The sequence below is a fragment of the Papaver somniferum genome, unplaced genomic scaffold (assembly GCF_003573695.1).
Source record: "Papaver somniferum cultivar HN1 unplaced genomic scaffold, ASM357369v1 unplaced-scaffold_0, whole genome shotgun sequence".
Taxonomy (NCBI): Eukaryota; Viridiplantae; Streptophyta; class Magnoliopsida; order Ranunculales; family Papaveraceae; genus Papaver; species Papaver somniferum.
Genome location: NW_020618823.1, coordinates 1,865,379 through 1,884,705, shown reverse-complemented (window position 1 = coordinate 1,884,705; position 19,327 = coordinate 1,865,379). Strand labels below are relative to the sequence as shown.

Genomic DNA, 19,327 nt, shown 5'->3' with positions numbered 1-19,327 from the left:
AAATATCTCGATTCCATTATGCTTTTTATAACCTGGTAAAACTCAGAAGGCGGTGTGAAAAATATATAAGGCTTATAAACCGCAGAACTTTAAACTTCTCATACTATGTGGGACTAATTCAATAATTTCAACAAGCCCCTCACGCATAACCTTGTTGGATCTAACACATGAGACTAATATAATAATCTCAACACGCCTCCTCAAGTATAACCTTGTCGGATCTAACATGTATACATTAAGTCGAGTGATGCAGAATAGTGGTGCGGTCAAATTGCTCATCACTCGTCACAAATTGCCTGCTTTGATGCCATATTGAACGCTTGCAAGGTTAGGGTTGCCCAAGACTTATAAACCGCAAAATTTTAAACTTTCCTTGCTATGTGAGACTAATATAATAATCTTAACACAATGAAGGCTCGATACTTCAAGAACAAAACATGTTACATGCGAAAAGATAACTTAGGCAACTGGTGATGGAGACAGATAGAGAGTGGACAAGAAACCGAGTCTTTTTCATTTCTTATTACCAATACAACAAACTCAGCCGGGGAAATAACCAGCAGGAAAAAGGGGAGTGGACTTAGTACCTATGTTGAGAAACACAACTCATCATATAGTTTTTCTTTTCGCAAACGTTTTATGCCACCAGGATTTCCTTCATATCATAGTCCTAATTTTTCTCCTAATCCTCCTATAAATTCTACTATACCTCAATCTGGATTTAGGAAAGATGATTTCAATCCAACTCTGAAACAGGTGGTAGATTACAGCTCTAATCCTTGTCAGTCATGCAACAAACTTGGATATTTTGCTAGAAGGTGCAGATTCAGATATGCTGCCTCCAAGAGTAGTGAATCAACTCTTCAGAAACATTTCTTGGTTTTGATATTAATGAATGAAGTAGTACTAAGAATACTTCTTGATTTCCAATTAATTTGATTACAATGTTCAACCTCCTCCAACTGTTTTTAAGTCTACTGGTCATTGGGAACATAGCGCTTCTAGTCCTATTTGGATACCAAATTCTGGTGCTTCAAGTCATATGAAAAATGACTCAATATTGTTTAAACATTCTTCAACTTATTCTAGTCAGGAGCAATTAATGGTGGGGGATGGAAAGCTCCTTCCTATTTCTTTGAAAGATTCTTCTACTTTATCAAAATCTACTAATAACTTTAATCCGCATAAGGTCCCCTATGTTCCTCATCTTCAACACAATTTGTTGCTTGTTGCTAAATTTACTTTGGAAAATCATTGCTATCCTGCTTAGAATATACGTCAGAAAGTTGTTGTTGCTGCTATCAAGCTCTCCATTATAACTTTTGATTATGTTTGCGGTTCTTGTCAATTAGGAAAGAAGAAATGCTTACCATTTCATTCTACTGGTTCTATGTCCAGTACTCCTTTTGTGTTAGTACATTGTGATATTTTGGGGCCTGCTCCAGTGAATCTCATTCATGTTTCAAATATTATATTCTCTTTGTAGATGATGGCACTAAATTCATCTCGATATATCCAATAAAGACTAGAAAATACATTACTCAATGATTCAAGTTGTTTAAGTCTCTGTTGAGAATCTATTCGATGTAACAATTAAGTGTTTTCAGTGTGATGGAGCACTTGAATTAACTAAAGCACAGGCACATTACACCAACATAATGAATATTTTGATTCATGTGGCATTGATATAAGAATTTCTTGTCCTTACTTACACCAACATAATGGATCTGCAGAAATAAACCACAAGCACATTACAGAAGTTGGTAATACTTTTGTTTGTACCATGAGTAAAAATGCCACAATATTGGACCAGATTGCTACTAGAACCACCATTTGGCCCTCATTCAAGTCTGCCATTCATCCAACCAACTCAGTATACATGATACCGAATATTCCAACCGATCAATGGCCAAATCAACGACCGGTCAACGATCAAAGTCAACCTTTGGTCAATGGTCAAAGTCAACCGTCGGTCAACTATCGAAGCCAAGTTGCCAGTCGTGCTTCCATCCAGTTTCCAACCCAAGTTTCCAGTGGCGCTTCTAGCCAGTTTCCATCCATATTTCCAGCGGTGTTGCGAACCAGTTTCCATCCATGTTGCCAGTGGTACTGCCAACCAGTTTCCATCCATGTTTCCAGTTGCGATGTCAGCCGGTCTCTATCCAGTCTCCATCCATGCCTCCAGTCAAGGAAAGATCGATAGTCGCAGTCAACAACGAAAATCAACCCTGCCAGTCAAATTTAAGGCCGTTGGTCAAACCCGCAAACCCATGTCGATTTGCCCATTTCCACCGATCCAGTGCAAAAACCCTGGAAAAATATTCTTGAAGTTTCTGGATGACTTGCTGACCAAGTTGCTGGAGGGAATTTCTGGAATATTCTAGATGACTTGCTGGACAAGTTACTTTCATATGAAATTTATCTCGAAATTAGGGCTTATACCATGTATTCAATTGTATAAATAAAGGAGAATCTCAGCCCTAAAGGGACACGCCCTGATGGAAAAAAATACACCAGCAAACCCTAAAAGGGATCAGAAACCATTGTAATCCATACATCAATAAAATATCTCTCCATACGGGGATTCGTCTGTGGATGTAAGCAAAACTTGCTGAACCACGTAAAATTCGTGTCTCTCGTCTTTATGCTTGTTTCATGTTATTAACCCTGTTTTCATCAACATCATCAGCCCTAAAGGGACATGCCTTGATGGAAAAAAAAAACACCAGCAAACCCTAAAAGGGATAAGAAACCATTGTAATTCATACATCAATAAAGTATCTCTCCCTAAAAGGGTTTCGTCCATGAATGTAGGAAAAACTTGTCGAATCACGTAAAATTCGTATCTCTCGTCTTTATGCTTGTTTCATGTCAGTAGAAGTTGCGCACATCAGCTGCTCCTGCCCCGTCAGCAATCCATTCACCACGACTTACTCCACATGACTCTCAATCTTGTTTGTTCGATAACTTCTTCGTCGCGCGTCCGAATTGAGTGATTTTCGGCTCGTTGCGATAGTATGTCAGTTTCCAACATCATGGACGTAGACTTTCAACGTTTGGAGAAAAAAATATTTTTTTGGAGCAGCGACATCGAAAAAAGACTCATTTAATCACCAAATGAAGTCATTATGAAATCCTCAAAGTTTGTGAATGTTGTTGTTTAGATTTGTATCCATAACATGCCCGTGTGAAAAGTTTGTGAGTGCTAATTCGAATTTAAAGCTCCACAAACTCATGTTCGGTGTCGGTCACAACTATAACAATCTAGTTGAACGAAACTATTGTAGTCCAGTTTTCCTCACAACTGCTATAGTTTAGTTGATCGAACTGTTGTAGTCCAGTTACCAGCAACTATTACAGTCAAGTTGACCGCAACTGCTGCTATATAATTTTTCTCATAACAGCTACAAACCAGTTGATCGAACTGTTGTAGTCCAGTTTTGTAGAAACAGCTGCAACCCAGTTTCAAATGGTGCAGTCTAGTCTGGCAGAAAATTCTAATGGCCAAGTCAACCCAGGTCGAGATCCACAAGCCACCATCACCAAGCCGAGACGCTGAGCCAAATGCACCAGACATAGCCACTGCTTCAGATCCGAGCTATTTGCGTCATATTTCTCAGCATGATGTCGTCGTGAAGTCAGTGTGATGACACCTCCTACTCACATCATGACATCGTACTTCACACAATATCATAACATCACTGTGACTTCCAAGTCATCTTCAGTGTCGGCAGCTACCTCCTCTCCGGTGATATTCGTCATCTTCGGCCACCAAGGACGGTAGACTTTTCCAGCGGCCGGCCAAAAGTCATTAAGAAAAGCCAACACCGACAAACGCACCTTTCTTTCAGCCGATCCAATACACCTAAGACAAACTACCACGACAGAGCCGTCTGCATAATTTCAGCTCAAATAGAAGCGTGAGTTAAGCCAGAATAGACCAGACGTTTTCGATCCATTTAATTTTTCATATGGATAATTCCACCCAACCTGACCAATTCGATATGGTTCAATAAACGATTCAGGATTTGGACCGAACCAACCCAAATAGTCCAGTCAGCACATATTGTTAGCACAAACCAGCAGAATATCAATTGTTACATCAGTACTTTCTCCAGTCATTAGCGTCGCATTAGCGATCAAGTCGACCGACTCGCCGATTTTTGGTTCATTGTGTTCTTATTTCAATTCCCACCAAAATGGAAGAAGAAATTGTTGTGTTTGAAAAAGTTAAGTTGAGGCATGGTGCGGCTATATCAAAAATGGTCAGCAACCACTGTCAAGTGGAAACTCCATATTATCTCCAAGTTCACAACATAATCTGTTTCCAAAGTTTGTGTTAACTGTTATGTTGACTGTGGTCCCAACTTAATCACATCCAAGGTTCATGGAAACTGTTGTGTTGATTTTCTGTGCGCAACATGTTTGAGATTACATTTCGTCAAGATATTTTCCTCGAGAGTTCGTCAGCAGTAAGATGGATCTTGGGCAACTTGTTTGATTCTACAGTTCAAAAGGTTGTTGCCTGATTTATTTTTTGGCAATATGATGTTCGACAGTCATTACCATTAGAAAACATCAACATAGCCAGTAGACATTCTAATCACTATATAAATAAATTCGCAATAGTACTTCCCATAAGGTACGAATACAATTTGAATATTTTCGCATCATTTCATATGATCATGCATACTTTTGTTCAATGGGACACCTACAATGTCGCGAGCATTTTCGCATGCCAAGGCATGTGGAGATGCACACATCTCAACTCTGCGTGTATCTGGAATAGTGGGATTGGCCCCCATGAGCGAGAGAGATGCAGCAAGGAAGTGCACCCTTGTGCGAGCATCAACATGACAATCAATGTCTTCTGGGGGTGAGTTGCATATCACTTCAACATGGATGACCGTCACTTGGAGGCTATATATCTAACACCTAATGGTCTAAAGTAACTCTTTTGGAGTGAGTTGCGTGACACTCCACATGCTTGGGGGAGAATTACGTAGCACCTAAATGCAATGCGAAATTCAGCTGTTGGAAATCGGAACAAAGGGAAACCCGAACTTCTTAATCCTACAACGAGTTACAGGATTAAGAAGGGGCGAGTGTACACCCTAATATTTTGATGCAAATATTGCAAACATCAACATTAATAACTGCTACAGTCTAGTTGATCGAACTGATGTAGTCCAGTTCCGCAGAAACTACTACATGCCAGTTGATCGAACTGTTGTAATCCAGTTCCTAAGCAACTGCTGGACTCAGTTGGACGCAACTGATGCAGTCTAGTTTTGCTCATAACTGATGTACTCAGTTGGATGCAACTGATGCAGCCCAGTTTTACTCGTAACTGCTACAATCCAATTGATCGAACTGTTGTATTCTAGTTCCTCAACAACAACTGCAATCCAGCTTCACAATAAGCTGGACTGCAGGAGCTTTGCTCGTCGTTGTCGTAGTCCAGCTGATCGCAGTTGTTGCCATCCAGCTTCACTCGTAACTTCTGCGGTCCAGCTGATCACAGTTGTTGCAGTCCATCTATTCTCAGCTGTTTCAGTCCATCTTTGCTCGTAGCTCCTGCAGTCCAGCTGATCGCAGCTGCTCCAGTGCAGATTTACTCGTCGTTGCTGCAGTCCAGCTGATCGCAGCTGCTGCAGTGTAGCTTTTCTCATGGTTGTTGCTGTCCAGCTTCACTTGCAGCTCCTGCAGTTCAGCTAATCGCATCTACTACAGTCTTGCTCGAAGCTATTGGAATCCAGTTTTTCTCATTACTGTTACAATGCAGCTTTATATAGCTGTCACAGTCCAATTTAGCGCAATAGTTGCATTCCAGTTCCCCTGCAACTGTTGTGGTATTGTTTTACATCACTGTTGTTATCCTGCTTCATATAACTATTGACGACATATGAAGATCGCAGTTAGATTCAATAGCACATCCAAGACCGCTGGGAGGTACAACGACACACAAAGTCTTTTACCATCCCAACGATTGAAGGATCTCACCAATGACTTTCGCCTTTTCAAAACTGTCGCATTTCATCCTGCAGTTGACAGCAGTTTGGTACTAACAGGTACTACTATCCAGTTCAGTCAGAAATTACTGTCAGCCCGTAAATTCAAGTTTCACTTGCAACAACAGCCAACACAGATTATAGCTCAGTGACTGCAATCCAGTTTCACCAGTAATTGTTCGGGTCATCTCTCACCTGCAATCATTTCACCTCAGTTTCATGCAGCTTCTCCGCTCCAGCATCACGCTTCCGTGGCAGACTAGTTTGGCCTTTAGTCCAATTTTTGTCTACGGAAATGGTTCGTGCTCAATTGCTTCCCTTTGATCTTCCAATCACAATAACTTCATTTGGGGGCGTCTTGGTTATGATTTCCGCAAAAAATGAGGGAAGGTTTCCATTCACTTCAACAACAATAATCCACACTTGGGAGAAACGGAACTTCTTAACCCCACAACAAGTTGGAGGTTAAGAGGGGGCAATGTTTGTACCATGAGTAAATATGCCACAATATTGACCAGATTGCTACTGGAACTACCATTTGTCCCTCATTCAAGTTTGTCATTCAGCCATGCCACTTGTTATGCAGACTACCGAATCTTCCGGTCGATCAACGATCAAGTCAACGATCGGTCAACGGTCAAAGTCAACCTTCGGTCAATGGTCAAATCAACCGTCGGTCAACTGTCGAAGCCAAGTTGCTAGTCGTTCTTCCAAACAGTTTCCAACCCAAGTTGCCAGTCGCGCTTCTAGCCAGTTTCCATCCATGTTGCCCGCGGTGCTGCAAACCAGTTTTCATATGTTGCCAGCGGTGCTACCATCCAGTTTCAATCCATGTTGCCAGTTGTGATGTCATCCAGTCTCCGTCCAGTCTCCAACCATGTCTCCAGTCAAGGCAGTCTTCCAGTCAAAGATCTATAATCGCAGTCAACAACAAAAGTCAACCCTGCCAGTCAAAGTCTAGGTCGTTGGTCAAACCCGCAAGCCCATGTCGATTTGGCTCATTTCCACTGATCCAGTGCAAAAACCCTGGAAGAAGATTCTGGAAGTTTCTGGATGACTTGTTGACCAAGTTGCTGGAGGGAAGTTCTGGAATATTTCAGATGATTTGCTGGCCAAGTTACTTCCATATGAAGTTTATCTCGAAATTAGGGTTTAACCCATGCATTCAATTATATAAATAGAGGGGGAATCTCATCCCTAAAGGGACACGCCCTGATGGAAAAAAAATACACCAGCAAACCCTAAAAGGGATCAGAAACCATTGTAATCCATACATCATAAAATATCTCTCCCTGTGGGAATTCGTCCATGGATGTTAGGTCATCTAATAGAATAGCTCTGTTAGACCATCTAATGGACTAGGTCAATGTTTGATCTAGTCAGATAGTTTACAGCTAGTCACAGCTGTATATATTACAGGAGATAGTCTTAACTGTTTAATGTAACATGAATTTACTCTTTCCATTAAAATCGTTTTGTCTTTCCGTCACCTGGAAAATATCTTTGTCCAGAGTCATTGACAAGGAGGTAGGGAGGCTAAGGTGGCTTTAGCCCACCCAAAAAGTTTGAAATATGTTTTAAACCCTTTTAGTTATTATGAAAATCAAATTCAACCCCCTATGCATTTAGATTAGTCTTAGATATAATACACAATATTCATTTGATCAAGGCTTTTGTGGATGTGGCAAGTTCTCTACTTTCCTAAGTTTATTGTGTCGATTGTTTGCTTGCTTATTTTAGGCGTGTTCCCATTATTTTTTAAAGGACGCCCTACTTTTTGATAAAATTGTCACCCTTTCGTTTTGATAATTATTGAGATAATTCTGACATGTCAATCAGTTTTACCATGATATATAAGGATAGTGCTAGATTTATTAATTAAATTTATTTTCAGGTGTGACAACATCATTTACTTTGACAAAATAGACAAAATTCCAAAACTTTGAAGCGGCTTACGGCCGACTAAAATATAAATATGTATGCCTAATACAGAACTTTTGTTATTAAACTTTGCACCCATTAAAATAAATATCTGGCTTTAAGTACCCTAATGGCTGTAGGTGTAGATAAATCACAGGACTAGGTGGCAAGATTCTAAGTTGTGATACACCAAAAAACAAAGAGCGACGAAGCATAAGATAGAACCAGACAGCACAAGGAGCGAGGTATCACGTGGGTCGGATGTGACGTGATCCTTATCCTCTGACAAGTAGGGCGAAGAATCAGAAAGCACTCGGTCAGACGAAGGGAGATGGTCAAACAAAGGAACGAGAAGAAGAGAATGGCGACATCGTGTTAACCAGACGATTAAGACTCGGCCTCGGGTGAAGAACTATCGGTCAAACCAGAAAGTCGAGCGAGCAGTGAAGGTCCGATAGGGAACAACTAAATTGATGTAATGTGACCAACATTGTAATTCTGTTGTATGTCGACCTTGGCCTATAAATATAAGGGCAGGTCGAGAGAGAGAGGCAGGTTGGAAGAGAGAAAAAAAAACAAGACACTACATTGGAGAGTTTGAGAGTTACACCATTTGAGAAGGAGAGTTATACCATTTGAGAAAGAGGGAACATCTTGTAATCAAAGAAAAGAAATAATAACATTCATCCTTTCACCCTGTGGACGTAGATAATCATACCGAACCGCGTATATCTTTGTACTTATGTTTGTTGTGTATCTTCATTTTGTGCTAAATCATCTTCTACTTTGTTGGATGTGGTGTGTGGTTTTATGCCACTACAATGGCTCTATTGTACCCATCGTTATCGCAATTGAGCATTCATGGAAAAAATTCTTTTAGCCCACCCGTATGTAGATTCCTAGATCGGTCACTGTCTAGAGTCATGTATATAAAGGACCCAGTCCCGTATTTTCGATCTTATCTTTACAATCAATACAAAAACCATTCTTACAGCTTCATTTTCTAGATTGGCTGATCTCATTTAATGTGTTTCCAGATTTAGACAGACCATTTGAAGCAGATATACCTAAAACCTTGTGCGGGCTTTATTGAACCGGCCACACTTTACAACTCTTCACCGTTCACAACAGCTCAAAGTTTGTTGGCTGCACTTACTTGATCTCATGCACACACCTCGGGAACATGTGTGGCCGACTTCATTCAATTCTTAGGAGTGCCACTGCCAATGGATGCTACAATCCAATTTTTTGTCAGCTTCATTTGGAAGTTTTCTCTGTATGAAGCAAGAGTTTTGAAGAAAGTGCTAAAATTTGATCTCACATGTTATGTCTCCATGTAATTTACTATGAACAGATAGACTCATACATACACCTTATCTTAGACTAAAAACTGCCGTCTGCATCACCGGCTACTGCACCCATTCCCCGAAAAACCTCCAGTCTGGAGTCTCATTTTCTAGATACTCCCGACTTCTTAAACATATTTTCATCATCAAGGTCCCACAAACTGTCTAACCTTAAGGTTGAAGTATATTGCAATATAATTCAGTTTTAAGTTGAATTTTGAACTTTGAAGCGTGTACATCAGAGATCTGTAGTGCGAGAGATGGAAAATTCTAAAGAAGAAGCATACCATCATGCAAGTAGTCATTTTGAGGATAAGGAAGAGGATGAAGAAGATGGATATGACGAAGACGAAGAGATGGGCATCGAGGAGTTGGAGAATAGAATGTGGATGGACAAGTTACGGCTTCAAAAACTTAAGAAAAAAGAGAAAAAGAAACTTGGCAGAGATGGGGATGGACTAAACAACTCGAAGTCGATCGTCAAACAAGAGCAATCACGCCGAAAGAAGATGTCAAGAGCTCAAAACTCAATTCTCAAATACATGATAAAGACCATGGATGTATGTGACGCGCGAGGCTTTGTGTATGGAATCATACCCGCGAAAGGGAAACCAGTAACTGGTTCATCCGATAATTTGCGTGCATGGTGGAAAAATAAAGTTGAGTTCCATAAGACTGGTCCAGAAGCCATCGCTAAACTACTCTCCCCAGTTACAACACAACTAGATGGTGAAAACGAGGCATTGGTCACTTCTTACATGCATCAACTTCAGCACTTGCAAGATACCACTCTGGGTTCTCTTTTATCAGCGTTGATGCAACATTGCGTACCACCACAGAAGAAATTTCCATTGCAAAAGGGTATATGTCCTCCATGGTGGCCTACCGGGGAAGAACCATGGTGGGGAGATCAGGGGATGTTGGAAAAATCAGAGGGTCCTCCGCCATATAGGAAACCGCATGACCTGAAAAAAGCTTGGAAAGTGAGTACTTTAACTGCTGTTATCAAACATATGTCACCTGATTTTAACAATGTTAGAAGGCCTGTTTTACAATCTAAGTATCTTCAAAGTAAGATGACTGCAAAAGAGACTCTAACTTGGTCCAATATTATGACTCAAGAAGAAGTACTATGCAATAATCTCAATAATTCTCTTAACATTTCATGTTCTTCAGCTATGAAAGAAAAGGAAGAGGAGGATGATTTCAACAGCATTCATTCAACTATCACCGATGAAGAAGAACGCGATGGGTTTAGTATGAGTTACGGAGAGAAGAGAAAACCGGAAATCGATCAGCAACTGGAAGTTGATCTTATTTACACTTGCCAGAACAAGGAGTGCCCACAGAGTGTTATGAAGTTTGGTTTTGCTAATAAGAACACCAGGACTGATCATGAATCTGTATGCATTTACCGTGCTGAGAACAATGCGAGTACTTTAGCATTAACTGATCCTAGAAGTGATGAACGGCACGGATATCGGATGTTGTATAAAAGTTGCTCAGGGGGGTCTATTACAGGAAGTAATTCAACATGTACCAGTGAATTTCAGGAAGCACTTGCCGATGTAGCAGGCAATATTGGAATCCTAGGTGGCCAGCAAGGTAAAGTTGTAGATCATCATGATATGGAAATAGAATTCGAGCAGCAAAGACAAGAAATGATTACTCCTAGTTATGGTACAGACGAAGATGAGCTCCGGCCACCAAATCAAGAAGAAACCTCAATCTGGGATATGAAATTTGTATGGGATTTGGATGGGATCTGATTTGCAACTGGTCAAGGTATTCTCCTTTTATAATCTGTAAAAGTAGGCCTGTAGTTTGGAAAATCTTAAACTTTAGTTAATAATACATAATAACAAGACATCGGCTTGTGTTCTGCGATGTCGTAAATGTACCAGTCTTTTGTACCCGCGCGCCACCTGTTCTACTGAGATTTTTAAAGAAGGCTATTATTGGGGGCATCACATTCCATTAGAGGGACGTCACTTAATAGGACAAAAATGGATCATCCGAAAATAACGTTAAAAACCCCTTATCTCAAATAATTTTGTAATGACCGAACAGCCCTTTAGTTAATTTTAATTTTATTAGATAATAATTAATTTTACGATTGGAATCAATCCAAACCTGGATGTAAAACCAATTTCTACTGTTGGAATCAACCCAAACCTGAACGTAAAATCAATTTCTACGATTGGAATTAAAGGGAACCTGGACGTAAAATTGAAATTTACGGCTAGGTTGACGAAAGGAAAATTCAGTAAACTAAAACTAGACGTAAAATTGAAAATTACGGTTGGAATTCAACTAAATCTAGACGTAATACAACATGCAAATCAAAGTTTACGGTTGAATTGAACTAAACCTAGACGTAAGTTCTTCAAAAACTAAATTACGGTTGAAAAAATCTGATAACGTACCCAGACGTAACACTAGGAAAAAGTAACTAAAACCCTAATTTTACTTCGATTTCATTCAATCTAACCTATTTTAAGCACAAAAACAAGTAAACAAAGATTGGTACATTCGATTATTACCTTACATACACCATGGGTTTGTTCGATAAAATGAATTCAAATGGATTTACGATGAAAAGGATGAAGAGAAAGAGGAGAGGAAGAAGAAGAGCAATTGAAATGTGAAGAATGAAGAATAGAAATTAGGTTTTGTTTCTGTTTTTAAGTTTTAATTTTAATTGAAGGGTAATTTGGACAATTGTTATTGGATCAAAAGTACTCCATAACCAAATTTTTGGTCACTAAATATCCAAGTGAAGCCCCTCTATTGGACGGTGACGTCCCAATAATAGCCAACTGCGGCACTTTTCTCTAGAAGTGTTATACATCCTACTTTGGGTGTGCAGTATTGGAAGCTATTTTATAAACAGTGTTGTGCTTCTGATGATAATGTTATGAAGAAGACTGGTAGGGAGATGCCTTCTATGTGTCGTTTATGTAGAGAAGACTGTGAAGATGTTAGCCATATTACTTGGCATTGCAAAATTGCCAAAAGAATTTGGAAGTGGGCAGCTGAAATTTTCGGACTGACGCCGAATGAGGACCTGGTGGCCTCCTACAAGGCTGCAAAGGGCCGGAGTCGAATGATTAAGGATCTGTGGCTTGTTGCAAATCTTGCAATAGTTACGGAGCTGTGGAAGATGCGTAACAAAGCTTATTTTGAGAACAAACAGATTCGGTGGCTGGAGTTTAAAGGCAGAGTTCATCAGGTAATTCGTGATAACTCTATTAGATTGAAGGGCCATATGCATAATACTTTGGATGATTTGCGTATTGTTAATTTCTTTAGAGTGACGCATAGATCTTGCGATCACTCTGACCCAGTTGAAGTTACTTGGAGTCCACCAAATCCTGGTGAGATTATGATCTGTTGTGATGGTGCATCTCTTGGTAATCCGGGGCAGGCTGGTTCTGGTGTTGTCTTCCGTGATTCTAGCTCGGTAGTCTTGGGAGTTCTGTGCGTTGGCCTGGGCTGGCAGACTAACTTCTATGCTGAAGTTTGTGCGGTGATCTATGGTGCTGTCGTTGCTCAAAGATGGAATGTGAAGAATCTATGTGTCAGATCTGATTCGATGAGTTGTTTATATGCTCTTCAAAAAGGCGATTTGCCATGGCAGCTTATACAGAGGTGGAGAATAGCGAAGAGTTTTTATAACAATATTAGCTATATTCATAGCTACAGAGAGGCTAATTTTTCAGCGGATGTCTCGGCCAAACAAGCATGTTTGTTGGCTGAGGAACATTATGAGTTTTACGAGGGTAGGCCAGGTTTTATTCATTCTGTTGAATGGCCTGGAGAGGTTTACTATCGTTTTTAGGCTTTTTTGAGTGCGCTAGCACTAAATTAGCCTGATCCTTGTACATTTTCGCTTTTTTATTCTATTTTTTTGACCGAGTAAAAAAAAAAAGACGTCCCAATAATAATCTTCTTTTTAAAACAAGTTAACGTAAGCAAAAATGCAAACAGAAGTAGTCATGAAAATAGAGGAAAAATATTTGGATCATGAATTAAACTAAAACTTCTGATCTATTTAGTGTGCTCTTTGAAGAGGCACGGATACGACGACAGTCATATCCAGACTTAGATCAGGCGAAGCAGTTTTCAAATACCTGAGAACTACAAAAGCTGTACCAAAAACCCTATCCTGGCTGGCCACACTTTACAACTCTTGCACCGGCAGCTCAAGGTTAGTTGGCCGCACTTACTTGATCTCACACCTCGGGAACATGTGTGACCGACTCCATTCAATTCTTACTCATCTAGCTAGGAGTAGGAGTCATGCACCAACACATCTGTGGAAAAATTATTAGGGTGCCAAGAGATGCTAAAATCCAATTTTCTCTGTCAATTTCATTTGGAAGTTCTCTCTTTTTAATGCAATCTGCTTCTTCCAACAAGGAACCAAACCTTATAATGTGTCTTGCATGCATGAATAGAGAGTTTTAAAGAAAATGCTGATCTTGATCTCATATTTTTGTCTCCATGCATTTTACTATTTACATATATATACACCTCAGACCAAAAGATCCCCTCTGTATCACTGGCCACTGCACCCATTTCCTCGAAACCCTCCGGACAGGGTCATGCTGTCCTAGATACTCCCCCCTTCTTAAAAAAATCTCATCATCAAGGTCCCACAAACCGTCTAACCTTAAGGTTGAAGAGTTGCATTAAAAAAAAAATGCAGTTTTAAGTTGAAGTTTGAAGTGTCTCTTTTCAGGTGTGCATCAGAGGTCTATAGAGTGACAGTGATGGAAAATTTCAGTGAAGAAGCTTACTATACAAGTATTGATGTTGAGGAAAAGGCGGAAGAAGAAGGAGATGAGGAAGAGGAGGAGATAGGCATCGATGAGTTGGAGAATAGAATTTGGATGGACAAGTTACTGCTTCGAAAACTTAAGCAAAAAGAGAGTAAGAAACTTGGCACAGATGAGGATGGTCTATCCAACTCGAAGGCGATAGTCAAACAAGAGCAATCACGCCGAAAGAAGATGTCAAGAGCTCAGGACGCAATTCTCAAATACATGATAAAGACGATGGATGTATGCAACGCGCAAGGCTTTGTGTATGGAATCATACCCGCGAGAGGAAACCGGTAACTGGTTCATCAGATAATTTGCGTTCATGGTGGAAAGAGAAAATTAAGTTCCATAAGACTGCTCCAGCAGCCATTGCCAAACTACTGGCCCCCGTTGCAGCAGAACTAGATGGTGAAAATGAGGCATTGCTAATTTCTTATATGCATCATCTTCATCACTTGCAAGATACCACTTTGGGTTCTCTTTTATCAGCTTTGATGCAACATTGTGTACCTCCACAGAGGAAATTTCCACTAGAAAAGGGCATATGCCCTCCCTGGTGGCCTACTGGGGAAGAACCATGGTGGGGAGTACAAGGAGGCTTGTCTAAAGAAGAAGGTCCACCGCCGTATAGGAAACCACATGATCTGAAAAAAGCTTGGAAAGTGGGTACCCTAACTGCTGTTATCAAACACATGTCGCCCGATTTTAAGAATGTCAGAAGGCTTGTTAACAGGTCTAAGTTTCTTCAAGATAAGATGACTGCAAAAGAGACTGAAACTTGGCCTAATATTGTCACTCAAGAAGAAGTTCTATCAAATCATTTCAATGCTTCTCTTAAGATTTCATGCTCTTCAACTATGAAAGAAAAGGAAGATGGAGAAGATTTCTGCAACATTCTTGTAACTATCACTGATGAAGAGGAGGAGAAGGCTTGTTGTATGAATAACAGAGAGAAGAGAAAGTCGGAAATCGATGAACAACCAGAGGTTGATCTTATTTACACTTGCCAGAACATGGAATGTCCACAGAGTGATATGGAGTTTGGGTTGACTTAGTTAACTGTTTTGGTGTTTCCTTGTGTTGTGCCATGTTGATTTTATTCCCAACACTTTTTGTACTGAAGCGAAAGTTTTCGATGCAGAGTTCTAAAACAAGGTACATAAACGAAAACGCAAATAGAGCTAGTCATGAAAGTAGAGGAACAAAAGAAGTATATACTCTCTAATTTTATTATCAGTCTATTACAGAACTAAGTTGACAATTCTCAACACCAACATTTGTACTTGTCATAAAAAAGAAAACACAAACTGGACGGGCACAAAGTCAACTACCTAAAACGACTTGACTTGATCAAACCATACAAAATTTGTAATAAGAAGAATGTCCAGCTTTCTTGTATATCCATTATAGTACAAGGAGCTTGATTCCACATGACCACATTATATGCTTTCTATAACCTAGTAAAAGAGAAGCCGGTGTGAAAAAGATACAGTGGAGGCTGAATTCTGCAAGAACGAAACCACACAAAAGATAACTCAGGCAACTGGTGATGGAGACAGATGGCGAGTGCGAGCTAACAGAAAGGATGGTCTTACCTGTTGTTTAAAGTGATCTAGTTCATCTCATCTAATTTCTGCCTGTAAAGAGCCAAACTCTGCATTGCAGAAACCTAAGTTAGACATACAGTAAAACAACTAATATCATCGTAGGAAGAACGGAAATGAAATTGATGTTTTTATGCCGTGATCAAAGAAAGATTAAGGTGATAAGTGCCCTGTTCCACGAAAGAGTAGGTGACAATTCTCCTCTAACGGAACAGACAACTGACACAAGACCCCGATATAAGAAGATTTAAAAAGTATAAAATTGGAGAATGAAAGAGAAGTTGCATACTCTAGTATACGCATAAACACCAGCTTCGGTGGGACTCACTGGACTTCCCCTTCTAATGAACTTTCCTTCTTTGAATATGTAAAGCATAGGAACTCCTGTAGAAAGCTCTAAGCTAATAACCTACACCGCAGAAAAAAATCATGTTATGGAGCATCAATGCATCATAATGTACTATAGTTACATAGTCCACAGCAAAGAAACAAACAAAAATGCACCAGAAAAGAACACATTTGGGTAGAGATAAAAGAAAAGGTTTGAACTTATAAACAAAACAATGATATGAAATGCTATATATACCTCTTCGGTGGTTAACTTATCGAGATACATAATAATGGATCTTAATGAGTTTCCATGGGCAGCAATCAACACATTCTTTCCGCGTTGAAGTTGGGGTTCAATCTGCCAAGTAATGCAATTAAGAGGTCAAATGACAGTGGATAATCAAAAACCTTGAGAAAATTAAATTAGTGTAATTAGAAAGCCCTGGAGTATTTATAGATGAGAAAAACGGGCTTACATTATCTGTGAAATAAGCAACAGCTCTTTCCGCACACATTTCTAGGCTCTCGCCGTTAGGGGGAGGAGTATTATAACTACGACGCCACTCATGGACTTGCTCCTTTCCATATCTATCTGCAGTTTCCTGCTTGTTAAGACCCTGTAGCTCCCCATACCTGTAAGAAGGAGCAGTTAGTTAAGCTGAACATGCGCCAGCGAGCATTATGAACCTCAATAACACAAGAGAGGTAATTACATTCTTTCATTTAATTGCCAAGCCGCGACAACAGGAATTGACTGGCTTTTGGTTTCTTCACTGTAAATTTCGCTCCATTTTCTAGATTGTTCATTTTCGTTATGCGTAAAGATAGGAACCTGAGAAAATGATATCAGTATGAGGTGAATGGTCACGAAGTTAAATAGAACAACAATAGTGAATAGAGGTAAAGTCAAGGAAAGAAATATTCTAATGACTCTCATCATATGCTCCAAGTATCCAACTTGTGCCATGGTATTTTTCCGAATGATAAAAAGGAGATTAAACCAGCCAGAATAATTACATCATCCAACAAACAGTTAACTAAGTCAACTCAAATATAGTGGCGAAAATTCAAATATCTTTCCCTAATGCTGAGTCAAAGGTACTTGGTTTCCAGGTAGAGAGTGGGGTCTGTTTTGACATGCATATATGTACAACTGGAAAATGTAAGAATTTGCAATGCAAAAACTGCAATACCTTTCTACGACGGTGTTGGGTCATTGCAAGCATTGCTGTCATCTGTGCACGAATTAGGGAAGACGTGTAAATCTTATCTACAGGTATGTTACTAATTTTTTTACCAGCTTCTATTGCCTCTTCCACTCCCTTTTTGGTCAAGGGCACATCCACGCAACCTGTGAATAGGTTCTTCTCGTTCCACAAAGACTCACCATGCCTTATCAATATCAGGGCAGCTTCATCTGAAAACAACACAGGACGCAGAAACATTTTAATGTGTACATCTAGATTGAAAGAACAGATATTTTTTCAACTAGCAGTAACTCCAAAGATGACTAAAGTGGAATATCGTAATTACTCCAAACAAAAACATGTTAAGGTCTGAACAATTTTAACAATAGGTGGAGTTAGACGAACTTACTTGATTTTTTCTTAGGCTCACTTTTCTCATTGTTTGAGGGTGATAGAACCTGATCAGCCACTGACGATTGAGAACTCGAGGCTTGAATCACACTCAAATTCTGAATACTAGTGCGACAACTACCTCTCCTCAACAAACCAACATTATACCCAAATGTCTTTGATACAGTCTTCACCGGAAAATTGACAAATCCTTGTCGTGAACCCAAACCATCACAACATCCATTCACCCCACCAGCCCCAATAGTGTGATGAAATGCATTAGTGGTCATTTTGTATACCCACTACAATCACAAAATAAACTATTTTAGTATACACTACAAAAATTCTACAAAAATTTCATAACAAATCAAAACACTAAAACATGGTATACTAACATTCACTTCATTGATTCATTAGAACAGTAAACAATGAATCTCACGGAATTATTACTATTTACCGAAACAAATTTTCCACCACAAAACAAAACCAGAGAAGTTTGCAAACGACAACAATGAGCTCATAATCTCAGGTCTGTTTGAAAATGGGCCACATAATTGTTGTTTTCCAATTTTCACATACAAGAAACAAAGAAAACAAAGAAAAGGACGAGCAATTTATATGCAAAATCAGTAAAATTTAATACAAAGACAAGCTTAAAAAACAAACACAAAAAGCAACTCAGAGAAACCTCCAAGGCTCCTGTAAAGCAATCAAGTTGATGAATATTACAACATTTTACTTAAACATCAAATAAAACCCATTTCAGATCCAGTAATCCTTAATAGCAATTAGAACAGGAAAACAGCATGCGCCCCCCTCCTTAAGACTTTTTTTATTCAATTATTTTAATCAGGAACCCATCTTAGATCCAACAAAATAAGGTCTTTCAAATTGAAAAAACCCCAAAGAGGGAACCAGAAATTCAAGAACCCACATTCAGAATAGATTAACCCTAACAAAAAATACAACCCAAAATCCAAAATTTACAAACACCCATCAACATATAGAAGAATAATAATCAAGTAATTATAACACAATAGAAAGAAGTCATCATACATTGAAGAAGAGAAAACAAAACCCAGAAAGAAATTTGAATTTCTTGATAAAGAATTGTGAGAAAGATAAAAGAAGCATACCTTTTTTTTTTTTTTTTGTAGAAAAAGGAAATTAAAATTTCAGAGATTTCAACAAATGGGTTTGGAGAAGAAGAAGAAGTTGTTAGTTGTTGATGAAAGAATATATTATTTTTTTTCTTGTTTGTTTGAAGGTAATAACAAGAGGGAAATGTATAGAAGAGATCGATTGGAAAAATGTCTCTCTCTTTAAAGATTTGTAAGAGGAAGAAATACACGTTTTTAATGGGAAGGGAGGAGGTTTCTGTGAAGAAGGTTGCTAAAGGTGGCGTTTTCGGTTTTCTCTTTATAGATTTGGCGGAGTCGCCAAAACTTGGCGGAGTCTCCTCTGGTTGGTAGGTACTGCTGTTTCAGAAGAAGAAGAAAGTCTGACCCTTTTTAACTTGACCATCTATTTACCCTACTCCTAACACTTGTCTGTAACTCACCCACCAAACACCAACCTTTTCCTTTTTTTTTTTTTTTTTTTTTTTTTTTTTTTTCGATTAGTCTTGAGTTTTTCTTTTTATCGTGTTATCGGTGAGGGTTACCAACAAAAATCTACCACGATAGACCGAGGGCTACTCAAGTTAATTGAGGT

The 19,327-nt window shown here is 39.2% G+C and overlaps 2 protein-coding genes and 1 pseudogene across 3 annotated transcripts; 2 read left to right on the top strand and 1 right to left on the bottom strand.

Moving 5' to 3' along the window:
* The first annotated feature begins 9,113 nt into the window (after positions 1–9,113).
* On the top strand, positions 9,114–11,156 carry LOC113325810 (putative ETHYLENE INSENSITIVE 3-like 4 protein). The gene has a single exon (XM_026573680.1). It carries the CDS (start codon positions 9,538–9,540, stop codon positions 11,044–11,046), a length of 1,509 nt encoding a protein of 502 aa, XP_026429465.1. The 5' UTR covers positions 9,114–9,537; the 3' UTR covers positions 11,047–11,156.
* Positions 11,157–12,215: 1,059 nt separating this feature from the next.
* LOC113325867 lies at positions 12,216–15,328 on the top strand (annotated as a pseudogene).
* On the bottom strand, positions 15,292–19,104 carry LOC113325889 (2,3-bisphosphoglycerate-dependent phosphoglycerate mutase-like). 2 transcript variants are annotated; one of them, XM_026573757.1, is made up of 9 exons: positions 18,751–19,104; positions 17,634–17,916; positions 17,231–17,454; positions 16,751–16,869; positions 16,514–16,670; positions 16,294–16,395; positions 15,997–16,116; positions 15,699–15,757; positions 15,292–15,608 (listed from the first exon to the last, which is right to left on the bottom strand). In XM_026573757.1, exons 2-8 carry the CDS (start codon positions 17,902–17,904, stop codon positions 15,716–15,718), a joined length of 1,035 nt encoding a protein of 344 aa, XP_026429542.1. In that variant the 5' UTR covers positions 17,905–17,916; positions 18,751–19,104; the 3' UTR covers positions 15,292–15,608; positions 15,699–15,715. The 2 variants fall into 2 exon arrangements, with proteins under 2 accessions (XP_026429542.1, XP_026429541.1); XM_026573756.1 differs by having other exon boundaries at positions 17,634–17,919; positions 18,752–19,104.
* Between the last annotated feature and the right edge of the window lie 223 nt (positions 19,105–19,327).

What these genes read in the sequence shown, in the direction of transcription:
- LOC113325889 (XM_026573757.1), bottom strand. Translation starts at nt 17,904, where the DNA reads ATGACCACTAATGCATTTCATCACACTATTGGGGCTGGTGGGGTGAAT. An exon ending in TGAGCCTAAGAAAAAATCAA is followed by an intron (nt 17,455 to 17,633) that starts GTAAGTTCGTCT and finishes TGTTGTTTTCAG; the next exon opens with ATGAAGCTGCCCTGATATTG. An exon ending in CCCAACACCGTCGTAGAAAG is followed by an intron (nt 16,870 to 17,230) that starts GTATTGCAGTTT and finishes TCATTTTCTCAG; the next exon opens with GTTCCTATCTTTACGCATAA.
- LOC113325810 (XM_026573680.1), top strand. Translation starts at nt 9,538, where the DNA reads ATGGAAAATTCTAAAGAAGAAGCATACCATCATGCAAGTAGTCATTTT.